Consider the following 13,334-nt stretch of genomic DNA (forward strand, 5'->3'; position numbering starts at 1 on the left):
TAAATAGTATCTTGTTGAGACTAATGATGGATATCTGGCCCTAGTGGGCATAGGGTTAACATTTTAATGGAACACAGTAGGACATATAACTGAGGTGCTGGATTTGACTCAATGATTCATGGTCAAAGAAGATCGCTCACATTCATTGGGGGCACAGTAACTCCAATGAGGCTACTCTTAGCACATACACAATACTCCTTAGCTGGGGGACCCCGAGTTAGAAATCCAGGTATAAGAAAAGTCCTAAATACTGGTGTTAATTCATACAAGAAGACATTAAAATTCCAACACATTTCGGGGGCTTAAAGATTTCCTTCTTCACAGTCCGTTCTTCTAATAATTATTTCTGATGACTGTGCTATGTTTGGGATTTTACAACTACATATAATATTTAAGCCCTGAGCAAGGGGGAGACCTTTGAGCCCCAAAACACGTTGGCTGTTTTGTTATCTTCCTGTATGAATTAACACCAGTATTTAAGATTTTGGACTCTGATTCCCTTTGTCTGGTGCTCCCATTAGACTTTATCTATACCCTAATTCAGCGGTCTCCAAACTGCGGCCTGGGGGCTATGTGCATGGCCCTTTGCTCACCTTTATCCGGCCCTTGGAGCACTTTTTCTCCCACTGATACAAAACACTATTCCTCCCACTGACACCCACAATGGAACGCTATTCTCCCCACTGACACCAATGGTGGGGCACTATTCCTCCCACCAATACCAATGATGGGACACTATTCTACCCATTAATACCAATGATGGGACACTATTCCTCCAACTGTCATCAACAATAGTCACTATTCTCATCACTGACACCAATGATGGGGTACTATTCCACCCATTAATACCAATGACAGAGCACTATTCCTCCCACTGACACCAATGATGGAGCACTATTCCTCCCCTTGACACCAACGATGAGGCACTATTCCACCCACTGACACCAATGATAAGGCACTATTCCTCCCCTTGACACCAAGGATGAGGCACTTTTCCTCCCACTGACACCAATGATGGAGCACTTTTCCTCCCACTGACACCAATGGTGGGACACTCTTCCTCCCACTGACACCAGTGATAGGGCAATGTTCTTTCCACTGATACCAATGATGGGCACTCTTCCTTCCGTTGACACCAGTGATGGGCAGTATTCCTCCCCGGGACACCAAAGCTGCATTGTTTACTGCCACTGATGCCAGGACAATTTTTGCTCCCAATGGGCACAGTCCGGCCCCCCTAAAGTCAGAATGACTTTAAACTGGCCCTTTGTTTAGAAAGATTGGAGACCCTTGCCCTAATTCATCAATCTATAACAGACCTTGATGCAGAGATCCACACCTTGTAAACTTTTGGGTTTAATGCAGAACTGGGCGGGTATAGAATAAGGAGGGGAGGAGCTTACCACTAAATTATGAGTATAAGCACTTTACAATACAACTATGTGTACTCTTTTACCTGTAATTCCGTTTAGATATACATAGGGCATATCAAACTCTATGGGCAGATATTGTGTTGCTTCTATATCTCCAACCTACCTATTTTGAAGTAAATCAGCATGATCACACTGCTTATTCATTGTCCAGTGGGCAGACAGGTAACACAGGTAGCTGTGAAGCTCAGGAAACATTTGGAGTGGTCTTCCTGGCTCTGCAGTGTGGTGCAGGTGTGTGAATCACAGGACGGGCTGGACAGAATCAAAGATTTAGATCAGAATGGTTCTGTTCATAGAAATGTAAGCTACAGGGAGTGCACTTTACAAAGATATATCACTTCTATAAAGATGTCATGTTAGTGGTCTTGTTCATTCTGTATTAATCCTCTATATCTTGTTTTGCAGATTTAGTGAGAATGGTGCTTCCCTGAAAGAATCTGTTACCAAAGAGGGTAAGAGATACAAATTTATAACCAAATACTCTTTACTTACCCATTTCATTTTGTCATCTATTACCATTATTTGAATTAAAGGAGCTTGCCATTCATTGCCTCATGAACAGAAGAAGCGCTGTGTTTTAGTGACGTATTGAAGCCAATTGGTTACAATTACAGCCAAGCAACTAGCATTTGCAGAAGGATGTCCTCAGTGGCAGCCCCCCAAATTTTTTTACAGTTTACTCTTGTAGTATTCTATATACTTTTTTTGTAGTATTCAACCCCCCTCCTTCCTGTTTCCTCTGCACAAATATATACATATGTCTGGTCAGTCCATTGACATCACAGGTCTTTGTTCTTCTCCTGCATCAGTAGGCTGCGATACCATGCAGTACTAGTCTGACACCCACCTTCCACCAGGTTCATGGCAGAAGGGGATTGAATGATGCTGATCATCATTCAACCCTAAAGACTGAGAACATCTAGTGGCAGAAAAGAAGTACTGCGTAGTGACAGCTCCAGGTTGAAGGTGACTATTGTTTCTATCCTGTGTCCCAAAATCTTCTCCAGCATTATAATAACTCCCTATAGAAGTAAGTCTACGGTAAAGACATTTGGAGTAAGGCCTCAGTCAAGTCTGTTGGGGGAATATTGTGTAGGCATGGCCAGGGATGAAGACGTTTTTGGGCTTCGTAATGTTAACACTGGAAGAGGCCACTTATATTACGAAGATTTATATAAGGGTGTCGGGGTTAAGTATAAAACCTAGGTGGATTTAATTCATTTCAGATATATATGTGTGTGTGTAGATATATATATATATATCTACACACACATACAGAGCCGCTGTTGGAAATCATGGGGTCCCATACAGCCTACCTGACGGGGCTCATCTTCAATGTTTCAATGTTCCAAAAGGTGAACCTTTAATAACCATTATTATTCTAAACTTTTTACACTATTTTAAAGCAGCAGAGATGTTTTATTTTAAAACTTTTTTGACAACAACTAATTACCAGGGATGAGCTTAGGCGTGTTCGGACCGTAGTCTGAACCCACCTTAGCTAAACCACCAGGAAGCTTTACAGCACCCCACCAATCATAACTGGAGCTGAATGGGAGAGATGTTTAATGTTTTGACATCCGTGCCCGTTCCGTTTGTGTCCGCATACGCCACAGACTTGTGTCCATTTCCATTACGTTACCTCTGATCTGTCACATTTAGGTCTGGAAAAATAGAAAAGGATTTTTTTTTTTTACCTGAATGGACACGGACATAGGCGGATGTAAATGGACACAAGTCAATTCATATCAGGTCTCCTGTAGACCTACATTGAGCTTTCAATCAGGTCCGCATGAAAAACTGACAGGCGAACCTAATTGCAAAGCTTGGGTGAAAAATTCTCACAGGGGAGTGGTTTTGGGGTGGTAAAAATGCAGCTTGGCTGTGTGTTTTTACTGTCCCTTCCCCCCAACACACATGTAAAGTAGCTTCTCGCTGTGTGCGTGTGGTCATTATCATTATGATGATCAGAGCACAGCAGGTGCTCTATGGCTCTATCGGTGTCACACGGCTGTTGGGTGCTGACTTTGTTATGGCTGTACTGTGTTATAGTCTGTAACCCCAAGTACAGCCATATATTAAGAAAGTCAGCAAGAAAGTCAGCACCCAACCACCATGTGACACTGACAGAGCCATAGAGCACCTGCTGTGCTCTGATCATCATAATGATAATGACGAGAGGAAAAAAAGGGGGGCAAGAGGGTGGGACTTTACATGAACCACGTAGTAGCAATTTTCTCTCATTATATTACAGCCCCAGACCATGACACTCCAACCACCATGCTTAACTGTAGACAAGACACACTTGTCTTTGTGCTCCTCACCTGGTTGCCTCCACACACGCTTGACACCATCTGAACTAAATAAGTTTATCTTGGTCTCATCAGACCACAGGACATGGTTCCAGTAATCCATGTCCTTAGTCTGCTTGTCTTCAGCAAACTGTTTGCGGGCTTTCTTGTGCATCATCTTTAGAAGAAGCTTCCTTCTGGGACGACAGCCATGCAGACCAGTTTGATGCAGTGTGCGGTCTATGATCTGAGCACTGACAACCCGTGAAGCTCTGGTGACCTCCATGCCCAAGAGGGTTAAGACAGTGCTGGAAAATAATGGTGGCCACACAAAATATTGACACTTTGGGCCCAATTTTGACATTTTCTCTTAGGGGTGTACTCACTTTTGTTGCCAGTGGTTTAGACATTAATGGCTGTGTGTTGAGTTATTTTGAGGGGACAGCAAATTTACACTGTTATACAAGCTGTACACTCACTACTTTACATTGTAGCAAAGTGTCATTTCTTCATGAAAAGATGCAATAAAATATTTACAAAAATGTGAAGGGTGCACTCACTTTTGTGAGATACTGTATGTATGTGTGTATATATGTATGTGTGTATGTATGTATGTGTGTGTGTATGTGTATATATATATATATATATATAAACATATCTGGTGTATTAAGAGCATCTGCCTGTAAGCTGTATTTTTTTTCAAGTACATGGTAATGCTGTATACAGTTGTATAACATTTGTTTTATAGGTCACCTTTATTGCGCATTTTCCTTGTCTTTACAGAAAAAGAGTCTTTGGAGGAAGCTGGCTTAGGACAGGAGGAGACTCTTGGGGACCCAACGCTTATGGAACATCTGACCCACAGCTTGGGAGGGAATGTAGCCAGTGCAGCTCTGGAAGAGGGTAAGTTGGATCCCGGCATATGACTTTAACCGTAAAACTTGCTGGGGATTATAAAGAGCTGAGAAATCACTAAACCTGACCAGTTATTACAGCCTCACAATGGGAGAGCAGCACATGTAAAAGAAAATAACATTTTACCATATTGCCATATTCTCGCTTCATTGCACAATGGTAGTTCTGTACAGGTCAAAGTAAACTCGACCCCTTATACAAACCTTCACTGCTCTCTGCCTCCCTCTGTTCCGCCAGTGTACTGTGTATATATTTATTATACATTAATATATATATATCTATCATTTTTATACATGTATAATATATTTAGTATTTATTTAAATATATATACACACACACACAATTTTTCCTTCCCAAGGATTTACACAGCTCTGCCACATAGCAGTCCTGTCTGGCAGGGGGTAAGCCTGATCTTTCCCTGCTGCATTTTCACTTTACTTAGCGCATCCTCCCCATCCCCACCCTGTGACTGGACTGTGAAAGAAGGAGTGGCGCACTGATGAGCTCATCTTTCTGTCACTCTATTCTCACCTGCTATGAGCGTGCCTCTTACACTGCAGCCTACCTGGCTGGCTTCTTGTGCTGATTTTCCTACCCCTCTCTAGGCGCTTCTGTATGGACTGTACAGAAAAATTCAAAAGGGTTAACAAAGTCAAATTCAGATACTTGCACTGCCTTAATTTTAAAAAATTAATTTAAAGCCCAAAAGTGGAACTTCTGCTTATCTCATACCCCCCCTCCGGTGCCACATTTGGCACCTTTCAGGGGGAGGGGATACCTGTTTTTTACAGGTACCCTGTCCCCACTTCCGGGAGACTGGACCGCGGTGAATTACGTCAGCAGCTCGGCCCTTCTGCCGGGCCAGTGAGAGAGCGTATGCATGCGCAGTAGGGACCCCACTGTGAAGCCAAAAGCTGCTGGGCTCCCTTACCCACAGTGGCAGCGGCAGCAACTGACCAGCCAATGTACACATTGGCTGTGGTGCCGACATTGCTGGATTCCAGGACAGGTATATGTATTAATGTTAAAAGTCAGCAGCTACAGTATGTGTAGCTGCTGACTTTTCATTTTTAATGGGGCGGGCGGAACTCCGTTTTAATCAAGTTAGTCACTATTGTATTCCTTACTATATAATACCAATTGCTTATGTGAGTCTGAGCTGCCTCTGGGCCTTCTGCTTTGCTTGATGGACTAATATATCCTTGTTTTACTGCATAATGCAATGGGACCTCCTGATACTAATATTACCTCTACATTCAATGCTTACACATGTATGTTTTACACTTGAACTCTATTGATTTGTCGGACCAAAAATATACATTTAATGTGTTAAGGAGCAGCAATAATCTGTGCTTTTTATCTCTACGTGGGATTGAGTTTAAGCAGAAACCATAGTCCCAAAAAGATTGCAGATTGTCTAATATTATATTGTGGATGGTATATGGTTGTTTAGAATAACTGTAATTTTAGTTTGGAAAGTTGTGTAGCCTTACCCATCCTCTTCTTTCCCTCCTCCCAGTGACGGTGCTGAAGAGGTTGTTAGTACGTAACATTCGCCTTAGCTTAGATGTGGAGTCGTTCCCCAACTTGGAGAGTTGGTCTGAATTTTCCCGTGAAGAAACCGGAGCCTCTCAAAATGTTCAGGATGAAAAGGCCGCCAATGGAGACCAGGAAGGAGATAATTCTGTTCCAGAGTCCGAGCGAGAAGGCAGAGACCCAGGAGAGAACAGTGAGCGATCCAGATGTATGAGTCCACCGTCTGGCTACTTGATAGGTTTAGAAGTTGTACAGTTTGCTTTGGGTGGCAATTATGCTCTGTTTTATAATAACTTTTTTTATGTCAATATTGGAAACGTTTTTATATTCATGCAATTGGTCTTTTTCCAGACAACTAAAATATTCACCCCCTATGAAAGGGTTGGGATCCTGTCATGTTGGCGTGCAGCTTGCAGAAGTTAGTCTTGAGTTCGTAAACCCAATGAACTTCTCTTATTTTCTTCCTTTTGGGCTTGTAAAAATAACCTTGACATTTTTGTTATATCTGTTTGGTAACTGTAAAAAAAATACACGTTTATCCTACCAGAAATCCCAACTTCCTGTTGTAGTAAGCTCACAACACAATGCACGTAAAGTCGATGGAAAGAATCATGACAACCAATGGCCCCAAGGCACTTCTAACACTGTGTTGTCACTTTCTTTATTAATTTGTTTAAAAATCACTCTAAGTTGTTTATGTGCCTTCACCTGACCGCAAACCCTGTGCCCTGTGTCCCTTCCTGTCCATGTGGTGGGCAAGAACAATGGAAGAGACTGACATAAAGGCAAGGAGGAGAGAATGAGCTTGTAAGGTTTGGTGCAAATGCACATGTCATGTAGTTGGGGTCCAACTTTAATGCCCATATGCTGCACATATGCGTCAATGAGAGCGCGCTCCCAGCACAGTAATTGACAGTCTGTACTAATGATCAGGAGTCGCCAGGACCAGCTCCTGACCATGTGACCACTTTGACAGCCAATCGCAGTGGTCGTGCGATCGTCTGAGCCTTCCCAATCCTCTTGCATGCATACAGACCCAGTTAAAAGAATGCCTGGGCTGGGTGGGAAGGGGTTAAAATATATATGGACCTGACAAAAACAATAAAAATATAATAACAAAATGGCAAAAGAGCAAGGTATGCAACACAGTGGCACCATGTTTATTTTACAAGAGCTGTGTTATCTGTGCCTGGAGTTTAGCTGTAGTTGTGATCTCATATCTTCTCATATCTTCTCTCTACAGGTCAAGACTTGGCCTCCAGAGATGTTGGAGAGTCTCTATGTGCTCCCATCGTACTATCTCAGGAGCAATCAGAAGAGGTTAGAAGGCATATCCTACTACTGGAGGAGAAGGTCCACCAACTTAAAGTAAGTGTTCATGGCCTGTACTGTGCACACCAGTAGATTATGATAAAAAGTATTAGGAATAAATATTATTGAAACAAAATTAATAAATCGGGCTTGTGCACTAACTGTGCCTTAAGAGATGTCTTTTAAGCTGTGAACTCTGGGAATAGAATAGCTGCCCTGTGCAGCCTGTGTGCCTTGTTTAGAGCCTTCTGTACCTCTGCCCCTATCAGCAGTTTTTGGTAGGGAAGGCAAGCACCCACAGCCCTCAATGATCTGTGATACACTGCACTCCTTTCCCTCACGTACAACCTTCAGCCAGATCCTCCAGCCCCTCTCCTACAGTTATCACCCACCATCATACCCTCTGCACTCCTCTCCTGCACATACCATCTTCAGCCATATCCTCCATCTTCTTTACAGCACACACCACCTGCTGCCAAACCCTCTGCACTCCTCTCTTGCAATACACCTTCAGCCATAGCCTCCATACTCCTCTCCAGTACCTAATACCCACCTACATACTCTCTGAATTCCTTTCCAGAACATCCCACCCACTACCATACCCTCTACACTCCTTTCTGCCACATACCACCTGGCACATACCACTTGTCCCTATACTCTGAGCTCCTTTTCTGGCCTGCCACCATACCCTCTGCACTCCTCTCTTACAATAACCATTTGCCACCATACCCTCTGTACTACTCCTCTTCTGTATATACCACCATTCCCTCGGCACTGCGCTCCTGCACTTGCCATTTGCCACCATACCTTCTGTTTCCCTCCTCTGTACATACTGCCTGCCACCATACCCTCTGTACACCTCTCCTACGCATACCAATTGCCACCATACCCTCTGTACCCCTCTCCTACGCATACCAATTGCCACCATACCCTCTGTACTTCTCTCCTGTACATACCACCTGCCACCATACCCTCTGCACTCCTCTCTGGCATATACTGCCTTCAACCATATCCTCCATCTCCTTTCCAGCACATACCACCCACTGCCAAACCCTCTGCACTCCTCTCTTGCGATACTCCCTCAGCCATATCCTCCATACTCCTCCCCTGTACATAATACCCACCTACATACGCTCCGAACTCCTTTTCAGCACATACCACCCACTGCCATACCCTCTGCACTCCTTTATGCCACACATTACCTGGCACATACCATTTGTCACTATACTCTCTGAGCTCCTCCTCTGTTCTCATCACCCCCCCCCCCCCCTTTTTTTTTTTTTTACTTTCTGCACTCCTCTTTTGTATATACCATCTGCCGCCAAATCCTCTGCACTGCTCTCCTGCAATAACCACCCACCACCATACTCTGTGTGCACTTCTCCAACACACACTGGTCATTGTCATTCACTCTGCACTCCCCTTCATATCTTACCCACCAAAATCAAATTTTTCAATATTACTTGAAATGCGTCCAACTTTGCCCATTCCCACTTTTTGCCAGTAATGTAAAAGTCAACTCCACCCAAAGCCACTGTTTTAGTTTAATGATTGACTAAATTCTCTGCTGACTTCTCATCAAATATGTCACTAGTGAGATTTCCTGTAGTAGTTTATTTCCACCTCTTGCAGGGTCATAATGACCATTTTGTTTTGTAATTGGTTTTTATTCGGCTAAACTGGAAATGCTTGGAAATCCCCTCACTCTATACCTCTTGTTCTTTGATTCACAGTTGATAGAAGAGGATTACCTACACCTGCAGGGGACAGTCACCAAATTTTCAGTATCACAAAGTAGTTTTACATGAAACAGGTGAGTGAGCAGAGTTTGGGGAAATATGTACACATGAAACAGGGCAGAGGGCACACGAGGGATTTTATAGTATGACATACAGTATTTCCATGCAAGCTATTTAGTAATTCACTATTTGATAAAACAATTGGACACCCGAACATCGCATTTATTTGAGTTTTTGGACATTTTTCATCTAGAACTATCTTCTTTCTCCTGGAAAGGTTTTCCACAAGATTTTATGGGGTGTCTAGATATTTGTGCCCATTCAATTAAAAGTGCATTTGTGAGGTCAGGTACTGATGTGGGACGAGAAGACCTTGTATGCAGTTGGCTGTGCAGGCCACTTAAGTTCCTCCTCACCATACGCCACAAACCAGATCTTTATGCCTTGTGCACAGGAGCACAGTCATGCTGGATCAGAGAGGGGTCCTCTTTCTCATCCTTTGGTACATCTCTGTGCTGCTAATACTCTGCAGCCTCTTTCTGTGTCTATGCAGTCCAACAATGGCTGCATGGCATTTCTTAGGGCGAGTTTCCTGATGGTGACAACAGTGGACCGTACCTGCATAATGTATGTTTCATTGACCACTGGTCTCCATCGGAAGCCCATTTAATGGGGTGATAACGTACGGGCACAATTGGGAGACAGGGACAGAGCGTTCCCATCCTATAACTTTAGTTTCCCAAACAAGGACCTCCATGGCAACATCACCAGGTATTATTTTAATGAATGCTGCAGATAATAAAATTTACTTTTTTAAAGTTTTAGTCATTGCGTTTAAATCTATTGTGAGTAATTTTCATTTTTATATCCACAGGGGAAGATCATGCCTCAAATTTTATTTTCATCACTTCCACATACACCAAAAATGACAGCAACTCAATGCCAAAACCTCCATCTTGGTGTTTCCTTTGGGATGGATAATCATACGGGTGGGACTAAACAAGACTGCCAGTCATAGGATGTGGGTGGGCGACCTTTTTAAAGGAGGCTCCTGTTTTATTTCTATTGGTCAAGACACAAGTGCCTTTTTGTTTTTATATGTAATTTTTCAGGGACTGTAGCAGGGTGGGGAGATCCAACATCTCTCTCTTTATGAATATATATATATATATATATATATGATGTATTCTTTTTTTTTTTTTTTCTTTAATTATATATTAGATATAGAGATTGTTATTGTAGCTGTACAGTAAAATGATCTTGTTTGCTTATTAGAGAAAAGACTGGTCTTTCAGTGCCTCCTCCCTAAATATTATAAAGCTACACAAAGGATACCAAATTCTACTGGTTTCCAATCCGCAGTAAACGGGACCATGAAACCATAATCTAACATTTCAGGGAAACAAATGAGTTTTGAGACGAATGGCTTAAGAGGACAAGCTTTTGGAAGTGAAAGTAATGCGGTACGTTTAGTAGCAGATAACAGAATGGGATGGTGTGAAAACTTAAAGGGCCACTCTACCCATAATTGGTATTTCCATTTTGAGTAGGTGTTGGCAGGCTGAACCTTCTACTAGCTTCATATATCTCTGAGGGGCTCCGGAAAAAGATCTCCAGGATATACATTCTCTGATATGCCTTTCATCTCATTCATATTTGAGAATTCTGAGAGAGTCCTCCAATGGATGTGAGAGAGTAGGGGGTGGAGCTGGGAATGCTAGGTTGTTGTATCTCCCTTGTCCCTTAGACATGTAAGAAGTCAACTGAGATTCAGCTTGCCTGCTCTTTAAGTAAGACAGTCAGAGGGCATACAAAATGGGTATGGTGGATTGTGGCTGAACCAATTATCAGCGTGCTAGGAACTAGTAATATTATTGAGACGTGAGCTGTTTTGTGCCTCTGGGAACAGCAGTGTTGCTAGTTTCCTGGGGGTCAATGGGTTGCGTTTATTAAAATGACGGTGTTGACTAGTATGCCTATACTCTTTGTCATTATCAGTCCTCATTAGTATTCTCAGGTCAAAGGAACTGAGCACTGTGTCCTTACTGGCTAATGCTGGTCTAATGTGGATTTGCTGTCCTTGAGATTTATTCTGCTGTTGCTGTGGTAATACTCATATTAAAGCGTGCAAGGGCCTAATGCATAAGCTTGTTGGAAGGACCAGCAGTTCAGTTCTTGTTGCTCCTGGCCGCTAATCAGATTCTCCCTCTCATTTGGCCATACTGCACTGGAAGCATGAAAGGGAGCATTTAATTGGTTCCCCTTGGCCAGCAAATCCTATCCTTCCATTAGCCGAATTTCAGAATTGTTTTGTATTAACATCTGCTAAGGAGTATTTGTACATTAATTTCCATATTTAATAAGTACTGTCTCTTATAGTAACCGACCAGGTTTCACTTATCTGAGTTATAGGACAAACCGTTTGGTTGCTAGGAGTTACTGTCATTTCAGCTCAACCTTGCTCTGACTTTACAGACACACCCATCAGGAAGCATCTTAAGACTATACCTATGGCTATAAAAGCTTAGGATGCACATTCTGTATACTTGAGATAGCCAAGGTAAAATTCTCATCTTGCTACTTAGTAAGAGCAATGCTGGGTCTGCTGTGATGAGTTACCTGGTAACTGAGGACTGGTAATATGACATTTATCACCCATGTACTCTGTGCAAGACAGTGGTTGTGCCAAGGTTATATCATGTTAACATGGATTGTTATGTATGTGTATTAAACAAACGGTGTAAAGAAGTGTTCTGTCAATGGTTTTAGAAGAAGCCATAGATGTCTTTTGCTCATGGTAGAGTTGTCACTTGGAACAGTTGTGCGTTAAAGTTTAAGTCCACCCAGAACTTATATTTCACTTGTTGCTGGATTCTGACGGGTTGACTCACACGCTTGCTTCTAAAATTGCTTAGGGGGCTGTAGCAGAGGCATCTCTCCTGGAGTTGCCTTATCTGCCCCTTTCTGTGGCTGTTCTAGGCCAAGGATATAAGTCTTCTGCCTGCTCTATCCCATGTAATGTAAAATAAATGCCAAAGCCAACAGTGAGAGCAGGACTCCTTGATAATGGTTGCTGTAGATGGGCCTAGTTGGGAATTTGGGTATGGACCTAACTTTGCGGTCCTTAAGAAGCCAGTGGGAGATTAGCCCTATTTTAATCTATGCAAAACTGATAAGAGTTTTGGGCAAGCTGATCCTTTAATAATCATGTGCATGAATAAAGAAAAAGCTCCCACCTCTTCATCGTTATCTGAGCAGTCGGCAACCAGTTACAAAATGGAAGAGGCAAGAAATGTTGTAGCAGTTTCATCATGGAAATAGCTTTCAAGGGACAGATCTTAAATGTTTCAAGAGTCCAATGACGCCAAAATCTGCAACGTGATGGAGATCTAGAATCTTTGGAATTTTTTTTTTTTTTTTTTATAGTCAGTGTTATATTTTTTTGCCAAATAGATGCTTTGGGTGGAATGATATAGTAGACTGGGGCAACTTGCAGTTGTGGTGGAAGTAAGTTTTCTCACAGGCCCTTTTCAGCCTTCTAGACTTGCGCCAAAGACTCCAAGGCCCTCTATTGCCAATCTATGATGACGAATCTGAGGAATCGCCATGTTCAGGTTTGCAAAATGAGGGGAATTATATATATATTTGTATTTTTTTAGCCCAGTGCGGCTTCCTATTCCGTTTGGTTATTTAAACATCATTCCTATATATTTATATATATGATGCTTTTTTTTTTTTTTGTATTTCTTTTTTGTTTTATATTTGGGGAGCGTTTGGCTTGCAGGTATCTGTTTGGGGAGGGAAGACTGTTCCTTTAGAGAAGTTTTCTCAATATATGCCAAAGACCATTTTTCGCAAAAGTTGTAACTTTTAGAAATGTCACAAAAAATAAAGATTTTTTTTTCTCCATTTTATGTCTCTTCGGTTTTATTATAAAGTACGACTAAATGTTCCTGTGGGACAGGATGTGATGTGCAAGCCTCTGATGTACAAGTAGTGGCAAGACAGTCCCAGGAAGGACAGAGTTGTCTGGAGTAAACCTGTGATTGACATCCTGGTTCCGTCTTCTCTGTGGAAGATGTAAGATGGGGATATAACTGGGTCTCTGG

General features: G+C 42.4%; 1 protein-coding gene across 7 annotated transcripts in view; it reads left to right on the plus strand.

Annotated features, from left to right (window-relative positions):
- Nucleotides 1–13,134, plus strand: part of ARHGEF1 (Rho guanine nucleotide exchange factor 1) — a 194,753-nt gene extending 181,619 nt beyond the window's left edge. For 5 of the 7 annotated variants that reach the window (XM_073601999.1, XM_073602000.1, XM_073602002.1 and 2 more), the window contains 6 exons: nt 1,839–1,885; nt 4,508–4,627; nt 6,159–6,383; nt 7,419–7,543; nt 9,220–9,299; nt 10,100–13,134. In XM_073601999.1, the coding sequence (XP_073458100.1) occupies nt 1,839–1,885; nt 4,508–4,627; nt 6,159–6,383; nt 7,419–7,543; nt 9,220–9,294 (592 nt within the window). In that variant the 3' untranslated portion in view covers nt 9,295–9,299; nt 10,100–13,134. The remainder of the gene's footprint in view (nt 1–1,838; nt 1,886–4,507; nt 4,628–6,158; nt 6,384–7,418; nt 7,544–9,219; nt 9,300–10,099) is intronic. The other 2 variants (XM_073602001.1, XM_073602004.1) reach the window with 1 other exon arrangement.
- The last annotated feature ends 200 nt before the right edge of the window (nt 13,135–13,334 follow it).

The sequence above is a fragment of the Aquarana catesbeiana genome, linkage group LG10 (genome assembly GCF_042186555.1).
Source record: "Aquarana catesbeiana isolate 2022-GZ linkage group LG10, ASM4218655v1, whole genome shotgun sequence".
Lineage (NCBI taxonomy): Eukaryota > Metazoa > Chordata > Amphibia > Anura > Ranidae > Aquarana > Aquarana catesbeiana.